We start from the raw sequence: 22,298 nt of genomic DNA on the forward strand, positions 1-22,298 counted from the left end.
ATTTAAAATGATTTTACCTTAAAATAAAAAAATAAATGATAACAACTTGTTGCATTTAATTTTTAATAATTTTGAAAGGAAGAGGCCATAACCTCAGGGCTGTATTTCTCTGTCGATGCAAAGCTGTTCTACCTCCTTGTTTTATCATGGTTTACATCTACTAAATGCATGGATTTCCATAGCGTATACATCAACTTAAATCAACTTCCAAACCCAGTGGATTTCTTTTGTCGTATACGCAAATGTGTCATTGCTATGAACAAATGAAAGAAACTATGTCATTTATTATCCTTTTTAATCTCATGCAATCATGCGAACACAATTCCCAGCTCTGCATTTTCTGTAATTTACCTTGTCAAATTTAAATGCATAAAAAACAGTTCTCATCTCTGATTTTGTGTGTATACAATGGATTTATGAATATAGATTTTTGTAAGGCTTGGTTGTGGAATGGTGGATATTTCTTTCACAGCACCATTTTGCGGCAGCTAGGGCAAGTATCGCATATTGTTTTGCTAGAATACTGGTAGAAGATTCTTATAAAACGTTTAAATATGTATTTTGCCTGTTGTACACCCATGTTTGACAATGAAGGAAAAAAATAAATAAATTTTGAGAATTTCACCTAAAATTCAACGTAGCATACACAAATATCGAACATCCCCACTATGGTGAAATGTTTTGTACGTCCATATTACCCAAAAATGCCAGGTACATATCTTTAAATATACCAGCAGATAACGTTATTAACATTAATAATTTTAATAATATTTCTCTCAATTGTTATATTTTCCAATTATAAAACACTCTCATTGTATTATTTGTTTCTATTTTCAACACACACAATAAATAGAAATTGTTCAATTCGAAATTTCGAAATTTCCTACGCTCGCATATAAGCAAATGTGTTAAAATTGGGTGTTGAAGAACGTCGACTGAGTACGTCGTATTTTAGGTTACGCTGTAGAAGAGAAAGTCCGACTTTTCATTAAGAAAGTTATGTTCTGTTTGTAGGGGAGAGAGGTAAGGGGAATGGAAAGAATGGAAAAAATTCTCGTACGGTCAAATATCAATAATTATTACAGAAAAGGCAGTTTGGCGTTGTATAAACGCAAGAGGCAAGTTCAAAAGAGAACGATGAAAAATGCATCAGTAAACTCGAATTTGAATCAAGACAAACACTTGTTGCATGTCATTTTAAAAATTCCGACAGAGAGTGCTCATGGGTTAAGTTTTAATAGTATTTAAAAAATGTGTTACCTCCTTACATGTACGAAGGTGAAGTCTATTCAAATAAGACTATCCATCTCTTGCAAATTTCACTGAATAAAAGACAGGTACCGATTTCTGATTTCTTTGTATACAATGGATGTATAAATATATAGATTTTGATCATGTCAAATGAATATTGAAAAATGAATTTTGAAAAAATTTTAAACATATACTATATCTTCTTAATTTTACCATGCCTCCATATCCATGGTAGAATAATATAGGTAGACGCATCGACACAGTTGGTGGGATAATGAATCGAATTTGGAATTGAAAATGTTGAATGAAAAATTATTTAAATTTGTAAAAATTGTTCAAAAACGCGTATTATAATAACCTCCGAATGACGTCATATAAGAAAATATATACAAATATACTCATATTTAAAAATACATTTAAACATTTTTGACATAACAATATTTCCAAGCGTTGATGCATCTACCTGTATTCTTCTACCATGTCCATATTGTACCATAATGCTAAGTTCACATGGCACGTGATTCGCTCTCTATTTCTTGTTCGATCATTAATTATGAAACATCTACTAAATTCCCCACACAACATTTGCTGAGCGAACAAAGTTTTTTGTTCTTTGTTCCATTCAAATCACTCTCAGAACTAAGACGAAATGTGTGCCATCCCTAACAAATTATCAAAAAATTAATGATGACATTTAAAAATTAAAAACAGAAAAATTTAATGAAATTTTAAATTTTTTTTGGGAAGACTGAAAATTATGAATGAAAACTACAATGTTGAATGGCGTATGTACATTCAAAGGAAAGTAAATTTGGTTTACTCTCTCATCGGAGGTACGCATTTTGTCCACGAGATGAAATATCCACAGAAAGCGGGAAACAAAAGAGGCAATATTTTCAAAATGTTTGTATCGGCAGAATAAATGTTTGACAAGTGACTGTCCAGCAGAATTTAAAAATACTAAAATATGTTCAAAATGTCAACATTTACACAAAATGTTGAAAACATAAATGAGAATTGTAAAATTAATTATATAATAAATCTTTGGGAGAAAAACAACAATTTTTTTCTATTCATATTAGTGAGAATTTCATATATTTTCGCAGAAATTCTCATTAAAATCAACAAAGAAAATTTTTGGAAAAAAAGGAATTATTTTAGTATGAAGTACGAATCGTGCCGTATGAACGGGTTAATTCGTGTACATAGTTCTGAGAGTGAACAACATGATTGAAAGTACAATGAGAACATAGCATAAAAGCAACCAAGCAAGAGTGAACGTTTTAAGCCGATTATTACATCTTTCCGATAGATAAAAAAATTATGTTGTCGGACACATAAATCGTTTTTCATTATTACAAGTTTCATTTTCCGATAAGCAAAAGGTCAGACCCTCTTCCCTTTATCTTTTAACGTAAAGTATCATGTAGGTAGATGTATATTATTTTTAATGTTTTGTCAAAACAAGTAGATTTTTACATGTTTTTTTCTGATACGACACAAATCGGAGATTGTTATGATATGTATTTTTCAAAAATTTTTACAAAATTTCAATAATTTTTCTTCTAAAATTTTCAATTCCAAAATGGGAATGACAGTTCATTGTCCCAGCAGCTGCGTCGATGCGACTACTTGTATTTTTCCACCATGGTAAAGTACACTGAATTCGTGTTGCCATATTTTATATTGATAATATGACAATAACAGCAAACTTTATTAAAATAAAAAATGGATATTCAAATCGTTTATTTTACATTGAAGAAATTAATTATAGACTTAACTCACGAAATTAATTATAAATGCGTTTTGTCTATTACTACTAAAATGAAGATGCCATTGTGAAAAATGCAGTGACTACCAATTACTTTTACAAAAAACTTCCCATATTTCTGTAATTTTTTTTTTTAACGGAAAGATTAAATAATGAAATCCCTATAATGTGAACTTTAGCCTTTACTTTTCCTATAACTAAAGTGGACTATAGAGGAAAGATATAAGAACAGGCCTTAAGTTGTAATGTAAAAGTGCAAGTAGATAAAAAGCTTGAAGTCATGTCTAGACACATTTTGTGACATTTCATAAAGAGATTACAGAGCCGCACTAAAATCCTGACGTCGTTTTCCATTATAATTTGACATTAATATGCCTAGCCATGACTTCAAGCTTTTTATGTACTTGCACCTTTACATTTTTAACTTAAGGCTAGTATGCACATATGCTCTGTTTCAGTACCCGTAAGAATCTACTAGTTTTTTTGTCGATATCAGAAGGGGAAAATCGATTAGAAAAAACTTTTATATTCTTTTTTTAGCATTTTTATAACATACTTTAAGGCGCTTCACACAACTCTTTATCTGATAGGAAACGCTTTCATTTCAAATAAGCATAGGCCCGTTCTTATATCTTCCCTTTATAGTCCACTTTTGTTATCCCTTACTTTAGGAAAAATGAAAGATGAAGTTCACATTATCGGGTTCCCATTATTACATCTTTCCTTTAAAGTTTATGCATTTCTTACAGAGATATGGCAAGCTTTTTGTAAAAGTTACTGGTAGTCACAGCATTTTTCACAATGGCATCTTCATTTTAGGCTGAAAATAATAAACAAAACGAATTTGTAATTAATTTCGTGAAATAAATTTATAATTCAGTTCTTCAATATTAAATAAATGATTTGCGTTATCCACTTCTTTATTTAAATATATTTTGCTGTTATTGTCATATTATCCATATAAAATATGGCAACATGAATTCAGTAAACTTTACGTTAAAAGATAAGGGGAAGATGGTCTGGCCTTTTGATTATCGGACAGTTTTTATTTAAATTGAGACTTGTACATCACTTTTTTATCTATCGGAAAGATGTAATAATTTAACTTGCCATATTTTACTGAATAAAAACTAGGTTTCCATCTCTGATTTGTGTATTTTCAATGGGTTTATAAATACATACTTTGACAATGAGATGTCAAAAGAATAATTTTGAAAAAAAAAATTTAAACATATATTTGGATGACTTTACCTTCTTGATTACGCCATGAGTGTTATATAAATATAGTATTTATATACTATATAGCATTGTACAGTATATATTTTATGCAGAATAGTGTTTCGTTTTAGTTTAAAAGTCGTATCCTTTGTACAATGCAATAATAATTAATAGGCATGGTACAATGTATTCAAGGTAGGGCAGAACTACCATATGATTATATATATATTTTTTTTATTTTTCTGGCTTAATATGTCAACTTCATTTGTTTATGTGTGTATTCTTTTTAATAATAAAAAAATGTTCTGGTGTTTTCAAAATGCTTATTGCGACGTATGCATCGACAAAATCTACAGTCTTGTCGCGAAATAAACCATAAGAGATATATATAAAATGATTTTGAAAAGAAATTTTGACCTTTCATTCAGTTTTCGCGGTTTTAAATAATTTATTCAAAATCAATGCAACAAGTTGTTTGCTTTTTTATTGTTTTGATAGTAATTCTGATATCACAAGCCAAACAGGTAGACCTCTATACTTGTAATTTTTGCAAAGTTAGCCTACCTTGTATTCATTGTACCATGTTACTAGGTAGGGCAGATTGATTATATTTGATGAAGAAAAACGCAACCCTAAAGCTAGAGTGTTGAAACTTCAACTAGCTAGAGTGTTGAAACTTACTAAAAAAGGTGGAACAATTTGTTTTGTTTATTTGATACTTTTCTCACAAAGTTCAATTTTTGGGCAAAAAATCGCAAAAATTAATGGAACGCTGATATGCTATGATACAATACCTTTTCATACCTTCATAGCAAATTAATTATTCTCCTCAAAAGCTTTTAATAAGAATTTACACAGGCTGAAATTTTTGAAAAGTGTTTTGTTTGTCATTAAATATTGTATAAATTATGAGCTAGGGAGATATCATTTGAATTTGCATTGCAGTTATACCAAATGGTTTATTTCCCTTTTTCGAACCTTTAGACCCCTGACATACCAACCGGTGGTTTCGATCTTTACATCCCTGAGTGTTATCGGCCCTTCTGTTTTGGTTCTGCATATGTATTCCCTTATCTCTTATGCATTATTTTTCGTTCCAATGTGCCAGAGATGCCATTCCGCCTTAAAGAAGCAAACATTCCTTCGTTCCGAGTACTGTGGTTACATCTTTTAGCGTCCGCTGATTTTGCAAGTGATAACGCAGAGTAAGGAGGTTGTGCAAATTGTTTGATAGATTTATATTGATCAAAAACGGATTCAAATACCGAAGAAATGAAACCAACATTGGCTGCCGATGAAATGTTTCCCGAAGGCGGCGGGTACATGGATATGGAAGAGGTAATAAATGTTTGATTCTCAAGAAATTATGAAGATCCTTCGAAGAATAGGATGCAAACTTGAAATAACACATATTGCACGGAAATAGGAGGGGGAAAGCAACTTTGGCCTTCCAGTTTCATAAGCAAGTAGTCTGTCTAAGGATCAACAGATAGCTACATCGCATTTTTACATTTTTTGGGACGTCTGAGAATCATTTAAATAATGCAAAGTAATCACGAATATTTGGTGGATTATATCTTAGGAAATATAAATTTCTGCAAATGCTATAATCTTCAAAACGATAGACGAGGCGGCCCACACTCAGATAAATCCGGTGTATCACCTACTAAGTTTTGGAATGTCCAACAGCAGGCACTTCGGCTTTGGGGTATCAGTAATGGAACGTATTTATTCTGCCAATCTCAATAATTTTTGAGGGCTACGTAATTCTGAAAATAGTTGGACAAAAACTAACCTATATAAATATGCGAACCACTAGGATCTTGTGGTGCAGTCCATGTAATAAAAAGTATAGGCATGGTTTAGTGGCGTGCATTTTCATATTTTTTTGTTATACAGTGATCTTGAGATGGAAATTGTTTAACCCAACACATATATCGTCAACGATAGGTTCCAATGCCTTATTCTTGCCATTATCATATCGATCTATCTACCGTTGGGAAGTTACGGAATTCAGTTTGATTTTCTTCTAGAGTTGTCTAGAAAAGTGAAGAAATGTCGCCCAAATTTTGAGTTTTTTCTTCGACATCTTACAAATAGTTTAAGGTGATTCACTGCATCAAATGTCTCGGTCATGCAACATGCTGCAACTCTGTTCTATGGCGCTTCCCATATTGGTTTAGTCCTCAATTAATATGGGTCAACGTGCATGTAATGTTGTTGTGAAGTTTTTGATGGAACCCGTGCAACTGAGTAGCTTTCTCTAATGTTGGGTAGTCTAAACTGTAGAGTATGAGTCGAGAGGCACATGCAACTGATTTGAATTTTATTAATTTATATTTGGTCTAAAGCTTTATATGACTTCGGCATGACATTTATAACATTACCCATTGTAAACTATGATGATACCGCCTCGGTGGGAAAATATGCAGTAAGACGTCGTACCTATTATTTTGGGGTGTTTGACAAAATGAGCGTAGAATGAACCGATAATTCTCTTGCGGTCAGTCTGCAACCATATACCAGGCTTTTAGAACGATTTAACAATTGCCCTGTTGCTATGATACAATACATTAGATGACCGTAGTCATACTCCTCTGTCAACCTGTTGACCTGAAAACGTCGTTTCCCTGAGTGGGATCTGTACGGTATTTCCATTGAACTCCGGTAAATAAATCGGTCTACAAAACCAAGATTTGGCGAAGAATTTGCACACAGCAATGCATTCAAACATCTACAGGCTGAGATAAAAAAACAACAAAGGCAAACGCCATAATTTTTACATTTTTTGTTTTTAATTGAATTGAATGAAAGCAAAAAAATTCGGAAACAGCATCAAATTTTGGAATAAACTTAGATTGGTTCGGATTGGTCACCTTTGGCACGTATTATGACTTTCAAACGGCCAATGAAACCGTCACACGCTGCCCGAATGTTGCTCTGCGGTATTTTGGCCCATTCCCGGCGAAGCGCTTGCTTGAGGTGATCGACACTTTCGTATTTTTTAGTGCCAACCTGTATTTCCAAAATGCTACAGACACAATAGTCCAACGGATTGGTATCCGAAGATGTTGATGGCCATTGTTCGCTGGAAATGAAGCGAGGAACCTCATTTTGTAACCATTCTTGTGTGGCGCGTGCTGAGTGCGATTGTGCTGAGTCCTGTTAGAATGTCCAAAGTCTGAGGCCAAAATATTTGCGTGCCCAAGGCTTTAATACACATTCCAGAATATTTTCGTGATAATATTCGGCATTTATTCTGATGCCACGGTCGATTAATACGAGCGGAGAGCGACTATCGGCTGTTACGGGGGCCCACACCATCACCATGGCCGGCACTTGAGTTCTGGTGGCCAACCGAAGGTGCACATTTTCAGCTGACCTCTTTGGCAAGTAAACACGATCATTTTGTGTGTTTACAAACTGCTGGACAACGAATGTTTTCTCATCGGAGAAAGCCAAAATCGACAGTTCACACCTTTCGGCCAAGCGAAGCAACTCTTTGGCTCTTTTGAGTCTATTTTCTGTTGGTTGCGGTGTAAGTTCTTTCACTTTTTGGAATTTCAATGGCTTTACAACGAGCTTATTTTCAATATTTGCCAACTGGAATTTTGCGATATGTTCAGCTCACGAGGCATTTTTCAGCCACTGCGACGCGGGTTTCGATCAAGTCGATTCTTTACTTTTCGAACCATTTCTGCTGAGGGTGCTTCTTCCATCCATTTCCTTGACGTCGGGCTACGCTACCAGTATCACGGTAACGAGCGATAGTACGAGACACTAGACATATTTATTCACATTTAAATGCTGGAGTGCTCTAACGACAGCCAATTGCGGTTTTCCAGCCAAATATAAAGAAATCGCACTATCACGCTTGAATTCCAACACGAATAATTTTTTTTATCTAAATATTAATGAAACCAAAATAACCATATCGACGTCTGGCTTGACGGACGACAAGTCTAAGAATGAGGAAAGAATAAAAAAAATTATGTCTCTGATCCATGAAAATGTTTCCTCCGTGTCTTCGACAACTTACTTCCGCCAACTTACGAAGTGGATTTTATATCTTCTTCGAACAGAGAGTTACCTCATCGTTGCTATGAACTAGCCAACAACTGTGAAGACTCTCAGATAGAGAATTCCACCCGTCAAACGGAATTTGAAAGAGGATAATTTTTTAAATCATTTTACTTTAACGCCAAAAGGAACTCGATATTTAGAACTAGCTCCTTCTACTATAACGGATAATGGGAAGATCCAAGTCAAATGAACAATTATGGTTAAGTATTGTTGGCCTGTTCAGAAAGCGGAGACGTCGCCCGCAAAAATTTGGGAGCATATAATCAGAATAACCAATTAGTTGTGAGTTTAAGACTCGGCGCCGGGAAACGAAGATCATCATTTCCCATAAGTTGTTGTTGGGTGTTAATAATTAGTCTGACATGGATCTAAGTTGTACAATAATGTTACGAAGTTATTTGTACCAAGAGAAAGCCCTTCGCATTATGCAAAACTCTTTGTTTTTTTTTCATCTCACCCTGTATGTACACAAAATCAGAGATGGGAACTGTTTTTATGTATTTAAATTTGACAATGGTAATTTGAAATGAGGTTACTTTTATTTCATTGTACCATGACTTTGACTTAGAATGAAAAACGTATAAATAAAAATAACTAAGTTCTCATCTTGTTCCTTTCTTTTTGTCTCTCTTTCAGTCCGGTGGATCTTCTGCCATACTCATGGATTTGGCCAGCAATGAAAAACATGTTCATGCCGATTTCTATAATGATTTTGATGACCTATTCGATGACGAGGATGATGACTTGTTCAGTCTTGATGTGAACGCATAAACAATTAATATTTATTCTAAATACAAAACAAAAAAATAAAACACAATTCATACATTTTTCCATTCATATTATTTTGTTGTTGTTTTTTTTCGAGATTCTGTCGGGTGTTCATCTTTTTTTATTTTTGTCTGTATTAATCGCTTATATTACACTGAATGCATTAGTTTGTTTTATTATTATTAATTGTTGTTATTTTATTGCAGGCTAACTTGATGTGGGTGTGTGTTATGTTGGTTGTTTTTCTTTTATACAATTATTTATTATTTCCGTTACAAATGAAAACTAGTTTCAATAAAAATACAACTTAAGCAAGACTAGCACCTTCACAATAATAGAAGAAAATACGGGGAAAACGAAGACAAGGCGATTAAACAAATTAAACATAACATAATCTATTCATTTGTGGAAGTGGTAGCTGGAGAAGAAAAAGTAAGGGGTGGGAGTTGGAATAACATACGTACATAACTTAGTAAAGCATCTTTGTTTTGTTTGTTTGTTTGTTTTTTTCCTCTCTTACCACACAAACGACAAATGAACAATACAAAACGAATTAAATCTACACTTGGATAAACGAAATAGGGTAAACAACTTATTCATATACTAAATACATATTGCAATTACATTGTTTTGAGAATGCTCTAAGGACGATTTTTTTATGTTTTATTTCCTTTTTGTTTTCTTTTTATAATTTTTTGTTTATAAAGTTATCAGTACGACAAGTTCATCATATAAAAATGGGTGAGTCTGTGTGTGTGTCTGTGTGTGATATAAAAAAATAACAGTGACGAGTACAAGGCCTTTCATTATACACTTAAAAATAATTTTGTTTTTTTTTGTCGGGGGTTTTTCTTTTCACTGTATACTCTGTGTTGGAGGGAGAGAGGGGAGAAAAATTAGCGATTTGGGTGTCCCAAAAACCGATCTTGTCCAATTTGTCTTTTTTGCATGCCTAAATTGTAATTGTGTATAGTTTTTTTTTTTTTCTTGGGAACTTGTGTCGGATTTTTATTTAATTTTGCCGTTGGATTTCTTTTTCTTTCAGATAGAATGTTTGTTTGTTGTTTTTTTTTACTTTTGTTTAAAAAATTGCTTTATAAACTTAATAACTAAACAAAAAATCAATAATGTTTAACCATCTAATGGTGGCCCTAGGTAAACCATAGAGACCTCCGTATTGCCATAAACCGCTGATACCGTGGGGTATAGTTTTTTACCCGGTAGTCCTAGGGAAGAGAGAAGAAATGCAGTGAAATGGAATGTGAAAACAGGGATCACAGCGTGGACTTACCTCTAAATGCAACGCCTAAAAATTCATAATTTTTTTCAAACGATAATGTGTTTTCATCGCAGTCTAATATTACACGTATTCTTTCACCCACCTAGAGGATTAAAAACAAAACATGAACAAAATATTAATTAAAGGCTAAAACAAAAGAAAAACTGTAAGATAATGTATCGAATCATTTCAATGGTTGAAGATTAATTGCAGGGAAATATGTCGAAGTAAAGTAGTGAAAACTACACTGATTAAATTTGTATTAAAACCAGGCTGGCTTCCAAAACGTCTATTGCTAAGTTGTGTATTTTATGTACTACACCTTTTTCAGATGTAATTTGAAACATTTTGTAATTTGAAAATTCCAAGTGCAATTCGAATTATTTTAGTTGAAATTCGAGAATTCCAATGGCGATTCGAATTATTTCAATTGTAATTCAATTTGTTTCATTTAAAAATCGAAGAGAAAATTAGAATAATTTGAATTACAAATGGAACAATTTGAACTACAAATGGAATAATTCGAATTACAAACGCAATATTTCGAAATACAAATAAAATCATTCGAATTACATAAGGAAATATTCGAATTAGAATTGGAATAATTCGCTTTACAATTGGAATAATTCCAAATACAAATCAAAAAATTGGAATTACAATTGGAATAACCGGATTAAAAGTTAAATAATTCTAATTCCAAATGGAATTCTCGAATTTCAACTGAAATAATTCGAATTACGATTGGAATTTTCGAATTACAATTCGAATAAAAAATGGAATTCTCCTATTACAAATGAAATGCTACGCATAAAAGCCAAAAAATATTCGAATTACAACTGAAAAAGGTTTAGACCTTCGTGAAAAAATTGTATCTACATCCTCCTAGTATCAACAGATGTACAGTGTATTAAAGGCTTGGGCACGCAAACATTTTGGCCACAGACCTTGGACATTTCAACAGGACTCAGCACCTTCGCACTCAGCATGCGCCACCCAAGAATGGATAGAAAATGAGGTTCCTCGCTTCATTTACAGCGCACAATGGCCACCAAAATCTCCGGATACCAGTCCGTTGGACTATTGTGTCTGGAGTATTTTGGAAAGCAAGGTTGGCACTAAAAAATACCGTGTCGATCACCGCTTCGCGGGAATGGGTCAAAATGTCGCAGAGCAACATTAAGGCAGCATGTGACGGTTTCATTGGCCGTTTGAAGGCCATAATTCGTGCCAAAGCAATCTCTCTAAAAGCCCACCCATAAGATCAGAGAAAAGGATATACTTTCATGCAACGAAGATAATAGAGTCAGCATCAGTATTTGCAACTTCTAAGAATTCGTCCACTAGAGAACCAAAGCTCATCCAAATCAACCTCCATCGATAAATGGGGTAAATAGACCAATGACCTAAAATGAAGTAGCTGCTCACCTGTCATTTTTTGAATGAGAAACTACGCCACCGATAAAGACAAGAATATAAAATGTTTGCATTGCTGAAATTAATCCACGTTTATGTTTAGCATCCACATGACGATTTCGTCCCAGAAAATAGAAAAATTTAGTTTCAACCCCATTAAACGACTTTTTCCATTTAAGGATAAAAAATCTTGTCGCAATTGAAATATGAAATCAGTCCACGTTTATGTTTAGAACCCACATGACGATTTCGTCCCAGAAAAAAGAAACAAACTTAGTTCCAACCCCATTAAACGACTTTTTTCCATTCAGGGATAAAAAATCTTGCGGCTGCACTATTATAGTGCCTTTATTATACCACAAACCATCACAAGGATGCAAGCTACAGGTGTCATATAGATTTACAATTTCACTGATCTGAATATGTAAAGCTCTTTAAGCAGAAATTTGTGTATATATATGTAAAGTTACGAAAATAAATATTTCTCATTAGTTCATATTAGTGCGACACCTTTCGATTTTCTTTATTTTATTGGTTATACCTGAACTAAAATCGTTTAGCTTCGACCAGTTTTTTACTAACTTTGGTTAAGATTGATATAAGTAACATGAAGTTTTCGCCTGGCATATTTTGTGACATATCATAAAGGAATGCCAGATCCATACTCGAATCCTGCCATCGTTTTCTCTTATAATTTGACACTAATATGCCTTGCCACTATGCCCACACCTTAACACATAACTTGCTCCTCAGCTGTTGCATATTTTGTTCTCCCTGATTCCGGGTATTCTTGTTTAACCCTTTTTTGTTACCTAAGTTAGTATTTAACAAGATCTATGAAGAGAACATTCCCCAGCCATTTACATTTCCATTTTTAATGTTTTCTTCCTGTTTTGTTAACTCACCTGATATTTGGGTGCATTATTTAATAGCGGATAACTGCCTTGTACATCTCCATTATGTAGCAAATGATTTTCAACTAAATTCCAACCCCAACTTTGATCGTCCGATCCTAATAAGGCCACATAACCATGGCATTGTAATGCTGCTTCTTTTGTTGATATACCGACGACAGCTACCGTGCCCAATGGTCCCTCCCATATCACTTCCCAGGTGTGACGTCCTTGACGAAAACCTTGTTTACCCCTCGCTGCATCGGTACTTTGAGCAACGGGATTTCTAAAAATGAAAAGAAGGAAATATTTTGTATTAGATAAGATTTCGAAATAGTTAATGTTTGAGAAAATGTATTATGTTGGAGTAATGGGCATTATACTTAAATAATAAACAATTCGTGAATTTCAGTTAATGCAGAAATATAAAAACAGATAAGTTGTTATGTAACTAATTTTAAGAATAATATAATTAAAAAGGGCAATAAGGTTGGGCAACATAGATTCCGGCACCGCTCAAATTTGTTTGAATTTATGAAATATTTTCACAAGTTTTACTTCGCATACCCAATTTGAGTTGGGAACTCATTTGAATAGTTTTTATCAAGTTGCGGTTAAACCTTTTTCATCATACATATAAAAAATGGAACCGGTTGGAGATAAATTTCCCTGTTTGGTTGAAGGTTTTACGTAATATTAATCCTATTCAAACTAATTACACTGCTCAGATGATCTTCAAGGTAAGTTCGACTAATATTCCACTCGGAGAAGTAGTCCAAAAACAAATGAGTGATGAAGCTATGTGACTGTTAGAGATGAAATATTTGTGAGTTAAATCCATTGTTTTCTCACATGCATAGCTGCAATAATAGGAATAACATGGACTCGATTTCTTTCGTTTTTTCTTCGTTTTTGCAGGAGGTGTATATGATATGATCCACCCGTATAGGGCGGACTTTCCTTTAACAAAACAGGTTTTATGCACAAATTAAACCTTCCGGCTATCAATTAATATCACCGAGGGTATTAATTGAGTGCTTTAAAAGCATCGAGCCGCAATTGACACCGATTCTAAAGAGCACCAGAGCCACGACTTTTAATTTAACAAGTTTAAAAGTATCAGTTGGTTTTGCCAACAGATGTATACCCTCAGCCAATGTACGATTATATAAATATATGTTGACTTCTGTTGCGATTATTCAAATTGTTGACCCTCTATGGAGAAGGTTCCGAAGGAATAGGCCAATATTGTCCATATCGTCTCGGACCTAAATAAATAAGATATAAATATGTTGACGTGCCAGGTTTGGACCACATTCCTTCACTTTGTATGAGATATGTGATAATTATTAGAAAATTTTATAATGTGCGTAAGGTACCAGACATAGTCGACCGATGTATTCCATTTTCATACTTCGTCTAATACAGATAAAAATATTGGTATGGGCAAAATTACAAGAAAATCGAAACATTCATATCCAATTTTATGCGAAATCATAAATTTAATATTCATTGCAGGTTTCTGGTGAAGAGAAAAATTTAGAAATAGCAAGATGTAAAGAATCGTCGACTTGTTTCGCAAGTTATGACGATATAAGTATTGGAAATTGTGACCCTTTGTGGGTGAGGTACCAGAAGGGGTTCTCAGAAAGTTGAAGAGAGTTGGATAATTATTGGGTTTTCTTTGAGTGTTTTGTTTTTCAAAAGTCTTAAACACAATTTGAGTGAGGTACCAGAAGAGATGGTTCGATCTCTACCATCTTTATTACAGATCTTGTGTTTATGAAAATATTGAGATGTAGCAAATCTGAATGGAATCGAATGTAAATTTCGCATTTTATCAAATGATATATACCCTCTATGGCTGAGGGTATAAAAAATTGCCTGGAATTCGTAACATCATTGAAGAGACGTCAAGCTTGAAGGGACAATGAAGATTCAGATGATCTCAAAATATATCTGAGGCCTACAATTTTCCACGACATATTCATCGACAGAAAATTTTATACCTCCAAATGTTTCTTGTGATTCCAGACCGCGTATTGATCTCCTCATACAAGCAATTAAAGTGTGTGTAACCAAGAAACGGCTCGATGACTGCTGAGCAGACGGTACTAATCTGTAGATACATTTAACATGGAGAGTAACCCACGGACTCAATCGAAAATAAATGTGGTTCCTTTTTGTTACATTATTCAACGTAGTTTTTTTTCACCCACTAGGAAACAAATGAAGAATTCATTAGAAACGTTTGCAATTGTCAATTATTAAAAATACCAGAAATAATTTAGCCATAAAATGACCAATTCTAATAGATTTTCTTATTTGGGGTTAAAATCTTCTAAATAAACAATATCCGCCAAAACAGCCATAATTAGTCAATGTTAGAAACGGTTGCTTACAATTCTAAAAATATTTGTTATTTGAACATTTCTGAATTGGATTCACTTTGTAAGGCATATTGTATTCACTTTAAGCTGCCTAAAGGCTTTGTGTGCAGGTTACTATATAAACAAATAAATTCCCCAACTATAATATCTATCAGCTCTTTTCAATGGATGTCTCTTGAAAATTGTGACTCAAAACGTTTACCAAAACGTGGAAACACGTACTTTCGCAAAACTATACATTTTTCCAAATGTCAAATTGGTTGCTATTTTGATCAAGGACCTTTTTTAGTTGAAAGTATCCATTACCCATTTAATAGTAGTGACAGATAGTTCTGTCAGCATTTCTTCTTTTGTAAAATTTATAATGATGTGACACATTGGCGGTATCTTAACTAATATTCGTATTCGAGAGATAACGACTTGCTTCACTGAAATAAGTGACTTGTTTGAATTGTGTTGGCGTAACTGAGAGATTATATAATTTATCACATATGGTCATTGTAGGGAATTTTGAACCCTTTGAAAAGTTGTATTTTTCTGAAATGTATAAATCTGAATAAATGTGCATTATATGTTTCATTACAACACTCGGAATGCGACTCACCTGTGTAACGTAAAACCATTTGGTTTAATATATACATTTCGTGAACAATCATTTGGATTCCATGCGTGATAGTATGCCCGCAGTTTCATTTTGTATGTGGGCACCGATGACATTAGATCGGATTTCAAGGCTTCTTCGGGCAACTTTCGAATACAATGTGAACGCCAAACATCGCTGTTTTCATCGTCCAGAAAGTGTTTCCAACTGCGGCAGACGAGGGCACAATTCCGTATATCAGCTAAATCCAAATATGAAAATATAACCTCCAGGACATTGTGATTGATCATGGACGATATATTGTCGACCATGATGAAGTCGGCCGTAGACAACAATGCAGCAAAGAAGCGGCAGCAACAAGAATGAATGAAAGCAACAATATAGCGCAAAGGAAAAATGTGAATGTGTACCGGTCACACAATCGGCTAAATACTCCTCCTTTGCATGCAAAGAAGTCCACTTGAACACGAATTTCCTTTTTGTTTTGTTTGTTGGCAGAGCAGAGCTGACGTCGTCCCGTTGTTGTCTCACACACAACAAAAACAACAACAACAGCGGCAGCAGATACAAGATATGACAATAGACGGCTTTTGGAACTGTAGCAGCAGCAACGTTTTTCCTTGTTTTCTTCTTGTTATTACTGACGACGTCTATTAAAACGTCGCTTCGTCTACCCCTTTCCCACTCCTTTTCTATTCAAGAGTATTTATCCACACAAGACAACAGACTTCACTCACACACCACACGAAACAGAAACTAAGTAAAACAATTGCAACTAACAAAAACTCCGCAATATCTTCCGAATTGGGTTTGCACTTTTATATCGGCCGTTTAGAAAATGGTAGAAATTACGTGACGTTGCTGATAATTTGTATTGTTTTTAAAAAGATTATGCATTTTCTATTTTTCTAAAATAAAATAAATGTTTATTAGAGTTGTGTGCAGACAACGAAGCGGAACGATTTTTTTCGGAGGCGTCGGCGGCTTATCATGTGTGAAGCAAACGACGGCGGCGGGCTGTGCTTTGGGTGCAAAGTTGCCACAGTTGTTAAAATTCTAACAATGACAGAAGGTATGATACAATAAACAGGGAAGGTATAACTACCAACCGATTACAAATTTTTTTCTAAGCGTGCCCGACTTCTGTCAATTTTGTGTAAAATAAATAAAACAAACTATACCCAAAATCAATGATTGGATGAAGAAGAAAGAAAGATTTGAAATTAAATTTAGGCATTTAATTTAATTTTCGCTCTGTTTAACTCATAATCAACTTTATATTGGGGAAAATCCGCGAATAAAATAGTAGGAAAATACAGTTTTATCACAAATTTATACAATTTGTTACCTATTTACGTCGAAAATTAGTATTTATTTATATTCAAAACGATAAAAAAAATTATTAAAAACAATTTGCGTACGTGTGCAAAATGTGCATATGTTTTGACAGAATAAGGCCACCAAAAGAAAAAAATTGTATTCAGGGGGTAGTTTTGATCTATCTTCAGTAATTATGCCATGGGTAATATAGTCGTATATTTCATGTTTCCTGAAATTGCAAAATGTTGAATACTTAATGTATATATGCAGTTTGGTTTCAATTTGAAAGGGATGTTGTTTTTTTTTCTCGATTTTCTAACAATTGCTTCAAGTATTAAGAGATTCGGACCTACAGCTAACATCAATACATTCAGGGGAATGGTATGGCAGCATTAAAATTAATATTTTAAGAAATATTCCTCTGCATTTTCAATTTAAAATTGCAAATTCCAAAAAAGATACATTTTTCAAATAAAACTAATTTATTTAAAATTAATTGTTTTGTTTACACTTTTGCTGTACAACAACACTTTCTGTTACCTGGATTATTCTACCATGATCCAGTGGTAATAAAAATTCATATTTAAGGCCTATGACTTAAGCCAGCCAAATATGCGCTTTATGTATTCCCACCCTTATTGGGATTATAATTTCCGGATAAAAGAAATTGTCCTTCCACGTTGGATTCAATTTCAACATTCTATTCATGCGAATTTCAACGTTCTAATATACGAATTTGGTGAAATTTTTTTCGAAATAAACAAAAATAATTGTTGCATAGCTTAAAAGTCTATTTACTTTTCAGTACAGAGTTGTATTTTGACGTTAAACTATCTTTCTAGTTGTGCCATGGAACATTTATACTTGTAAATCCGTTATACATACACAAATCAGAGATGGCAACCTGTTTTCTATGCAGTGAAACTTTACAAGGTAAATCATAGAAAATGCAGAGATTAATATGCTTATTAATAATGAATTTACCTTCTTAATTTTATCATGGTAGTACTCAGCATCGAGTAATTAAATTTTAATTTACTGACTGACTGTTTCAAAACAGTACCCAAATCATTTGCTTGCCCAGTTCCTGTAGTTCTTGCATGGTAGAAGAATACAGGTAGATGCATCAACGCTTGGGAACATTGGGAACATATATCAAAAATGTTAAAATGTTTTTTCATATATAAATAGATCTATATATATTTTATTATACGACGCAAATCTTCATATAGCCCCCATTTAACGGTACCTCCCTATATTCGGTATTTTGATGATTTTGGTAACAGTATTCACTGGAATTCTTACAAGTTTGGTACGAAAATATCGTAATGGCCTATGGCAAAACTTGCATATGCAGCTCCACGTCTTCGTATAGGTCCCAATGTAACGATAACTCCAATGGTAGAATAAAGAAGTTAAAGTCATGCAATCATATGCTTATTTTTTTTTTAAATAAAGGTGAGAGTACATAAAATGCTTTTTTGATATTTAACTTAACGATATTTAAGTAACAACCTCGAAACAATTCCAGATGGTAGTTCCCATTACGAACTTCAAATACGAATTTTGATACAATTCCGGTGAATAATGTAGCTAAAATCAACAAAATACCGAATATAGGGAAATACCGTTATATGCGGCCTATATGTAGACCTGGACTTGCATATACAATTTTCGGTCGTAGGCTGTAAAAGCCATTAGGAAATTTAAATACAAAATTTTATACAATTCCGGTGAATTTTTATACAATGTGTCGCTAAGATCGTCAAAATACTGAATATAGGGAGGAACTGAAGACGGGGGCTATACGCAGATTTAGACCTCTATGAACAATTTTCCGCATAGAATCTAGAATCTATTAGGAACTTCTAATTCCAAATTTGAAATATTCCGGTCAAAAGTTTGACAAAAATCATCAAAATGCCGAATATTTGGAGGTACAGTCATATGGAAACTATATCAAAACTTAGACCTACAATGACAGTTCTATGCAAGGACGTTTCTTACATAATGGGAGCACTTGCTGCTTATTTACAGCAAATTCGGGCTAAAATTGTGAATATAACATACCAAAACCTTAAATCTGTCGGTACAGTTATATGGGGCTATACCAAAACGTGCACCTATATAGAACATTTTCAATACTGCAGACATCTGAATAAAATTTTATCAACCTCCTTTATTTCATTTGGAAGCCTGAGTGATTTCCACAGACGGACACACATATAGACGACATATGTTGATCAAAGCTAGTACCATGGCAAAACAATAAAGGTAAACTCATTTTCTAAATTGTATATGACAACCCTTTTCTGACAAACTCGACCTTGTCATTTTTCAAATAAAACTAATTTTTGCAAATCTAAAATATTTTCGTAAGACGAGTGGCAGATTTTACAAAAAAAAAAAAAATAAATAATCGTTTAAGCTGTGAATACATAAAGCGCTTATTTGACTGGTTTAAGTCATCGGCTGGCTTCTTCGTAGAGGAACAAAGGAGTTTTAGGTTGACTTAGTTCGATTTTGACCCTAGGCTCCTTTGTTCATTTCCGAAGAAGCCAGCCGATGACTTAAGCCAGCCAAATAAGCGCTTTATGTATTCCCAGCTTTATGTTCGGCGTTCTTTGTGCGTAAAAATAGTTATAGGTTCAATATCTTAGGTATACCAAGTTTATTTATGTGTTCTTGGACTTAAACATATAAAGATAGAGATTTCAATCCTTTCAACTTAAGGATACGTTTTCGGCTTAGTTCTTGTGTAGGCCTCGAATGACCTTTCACTTTAGGTCCGACTTCAAGGATAAAAAACCCAAGAATTACCAGCTGAAAATGATGCCAAAATTTTCACAATATTTGCTATATGCAATCCGTACTAAAACGAAAACTTACGCGGACAATTTCTTGTGATGAATTTAATACAAATTCGAGTGAAAATGAGGTCTGACAATATTTTACGAGTATTGTAGCAAACAAAGCGCGTCTTAATCAACTATGCCATAATTAGGTCTTACATGACTTTTCAGACTAATATTTTAGTTTTCTGTTTCAGATTATATTCTTCCTTGACCTTCGCAGCCTCTAAAAAGCGTGAAAATAAAAAAAATATTTGGTCGAATATAAATGTAAACTTCCTACCAGCTGTACGCTCATATTTAAAGAACTACAAAATATAAATTTGACAATGAAGGGACATAAAATAAAGCTATTCACTGCATAGAAAACATGTTCCTATGATAGCTTGACTTTAATTTCTTAATTCTACGAACGATCTTTTTATTTTGTCATATTTCCGCTATTTCGTTTAGTTCATGCCTAACCTGGTAACCATGTGCCGAAATAGCTCAGTTGGGAGAGCGTTAGACTGAAGATCTAAAGGTCCCCGGTTCAATCCCGGGTTTCGGCAGATACAATTATTTTTGTTTCTGCTTTCTTACTGTAACCAATAATATTCCCCGGTTATTGTGAATGGATATCCACAAAATAGTGTGTATAAAATATCAAATTTCATTGCATAGTTCTAGGCGGTGTATTGTGTTTTTCATTGTATTGTGATTGGTATTTGTTTGTATGTGTAAGTCGATGGGAATAAGGCATGCGCCGAAATAGCTCAGTTGGGAGAGCGTTAGACTGAAGATCTAAAGGTCCCCGGTTCAATCCCGGGTTTCGGCAAATAACTATTTTTATTTTATTTTTTATTAATGTTAATATTTTTTTGTGTATATTTTTATGAACAATTAGGGCATTGTAATTTAAACCTTTCGGAAATCATGCTTTCCAAAGATAATGTTTAATGATTTTGTAAGCATCGCATTTAAGATTTTTTTATTAAGAAAAGGAAACAAATTGACCTGCGTGTTTTGGGGGTGTAATGGCAAACAGAGATGATTGAAGTTGTGGTCCCATAAACAAAGACTTGCTTGAACGTTTAAAATTGTAACGTCTTATGGTAAATGAATTAATCTGCCTTGCTATTGCTATACTTTCCACCATAAAATGGAGGATATATTAACTCTGTCATTCCGTTTGTAACTCCTCGAAATATTCATGTCAGACCCAACCAAGTTTATATATTCTTGATCAGCGTAAAATTCTTAGTCGATTTAGCGATGTCTGTCTGTCTGTTGTAATCACGATATCTTTCGAAAGTTTTGTTTGCATGTTCAGATCTTCGTATAGACCCCCATATAGCGGTATTTCCCGATATTGGGTATTTTCATGATTTTAGCGACATTATTTACCGGAATTATTTCGTATTTGAAGTTCGTAATGGGTACTACAGCCTATGACAAAAAATTTCGTATGCAGGTCCACGTCTTCGTATAGACCTTATATAATGGTTTTCATTTAAGTGGTAGTTTTTTTTTTTTAAATTTTTCAGTTTCCTTCGAATTGGTGGAGGGTATGAACGACCCGGCCGAACTTAGCTGCTTTTTTACTTTTTTTTTTTTTAAGCAAAATTTGTATATTTGTGAAAACTGGCGAAACAAGAATGGTTTTTGGGGGTTATTCCACTAGATTGAATCACAAAATTGTACCACTTGTTACCCATTTCTTCGAAAATTTGCATTTATTTTACAACCGAATTTGAAATAGCTTCAAATTATTGTATTATTGCGATTTGAATACAGTTAATGCTCTCTATACTGATTGAGGTATAAAAATCAATACTTCTAAGAGCAAGGCTATGTGTTTGAGGAACGCTTCAGTTGTACCAGAAAGCAAGTCCTTGGAGTTGTCTCTGAATGGAGTAGAAATACCATTTAGAGATAGATTTAAATATTTGGGTATTTGATACAACAAATTATTCAAATTTAATGCAAATGCGCGAGGCTACTTAGGTAAGGCATATGGTATTAAGGGGTCATTTAGAAAACTTCTTTATAGCAAGTCATTACCGAAGAAAACAATGATAATGCCTGTAAAAATACGCTTTAGTCATTAAAACAAAACATTATAGTTTTAAGCATTTTTTTCATCACTTCAAAATTGTAAATTTTCATGTTAAAAAAAAACAAAGACTCAAAAAAATTAAATTGAATTGAAATTGTATTTTTAATACTATTTTTTCATTTTTTTTTAAATAATTTTTAACATTTCATTTATTGATGGTCATCCCAGCTGTCACTGCCTCTTGTTGCTTTGATGCCTAGACGCTTTCTTTTCCTTATATGAGCTTCTGGATCTCCTCCACTAATACTGCACTTCTATTGAATTCTTGCAACTTTTTTGACGCCTTTATTCTGAAATGAGATTGAAATAACATACACAACTGTACAGGGTGAGATTCAAAAACTGCAACAAAGTCAAACGT

At 33.5% G+C, this 22,298-nt stretch overlaps 2 protein-coding genes and 2 non-coding genes across 4 annotated transcripts; 3 read left to right on the plus strand and 1 right to left on the minus strand.

The window, feature by feature from the left end:
* The first annotated feature begins 5,347 nt into the window (after positions 1–5,347).
* LOC101890407 (COP9 signalosome complex subunit 9) lies at positions 5,348–9,165 on the plus strand. The gene is made up of 2 exons (XM_005176927.4): positions 5,348–5,578; positions 8,960–9,165. The coding sequence occupies exons 1-2, from the start codon at positions 5,513–5,515 to the stop codon at positions 9,092–9,094; spliced, it is 201 nt and encodes a 66-aa protein (XP_005176984.1). The 5' UTR covers positions 5,348–5,512; the 3' UTR covers positions 9,095–9,165.
* Positions 9,145–16,656, minus strand: LOC101890577 (F-box/SPRY domain-containing protein 1). The gene is made up of 4 exons (XM_005176928.4): positions 15,671–16,656; positions 12,689–12,962; positions 10,383–10,473; positions 9,145–10,317 (listed from the first exon to the last, which is right to left on the minus strand). Exons 1-4 carry the CDS (start codon positions 15,976–15,978, stop codon positions 10,223–10,225), a joined length of 768 nt encoding a protein of 255 aa, XP_005176985.1. The 5' UTR covers positions 15,979–16,656; the 3' UTR covers positions 9,145–10,222.
* Positions 16,657–20,317: 3,661 nt separating this feature from the next.
* Positions 20,318–20,390, plus strand: TRNAF-GAA (transfer RNA phenylalanine (anticodon GAA)). Its single transcript has one exon. It is a non-coding gene; the product is annotated as a tRNA-Phe (tRNA).
* A 193-nt stretch (positions 20,391–20,583) lies between these two features.
* Positions 20,584–20,656, plus strand: TRNAF-GAA (transfer RNA phenylalanine (anticodon GAA)). Its single transcript has one exon. It is a non-coding gene; the product is annotated as a tRNA-Phe (tRNA).
* Positions 20,657–22,298: the final 1,642 nt, after the last annotated feature.

Source organism: Musca domestica, unplaced genomic scaffold, assembly GCF_030504385.1.
Source record: "Musca domestica strain aabys unplaced genomic scaffold, Musca_domestica.polishedcontigs.V.1.1 31, whole genome shotgun sequence".
In the NCBI taxonomy this organism is placed as follows: Eukaryota; Metazoa; Arthropoda; class Insecta; order Diptera; family Muscidae; genus Musca; species Musca domestica.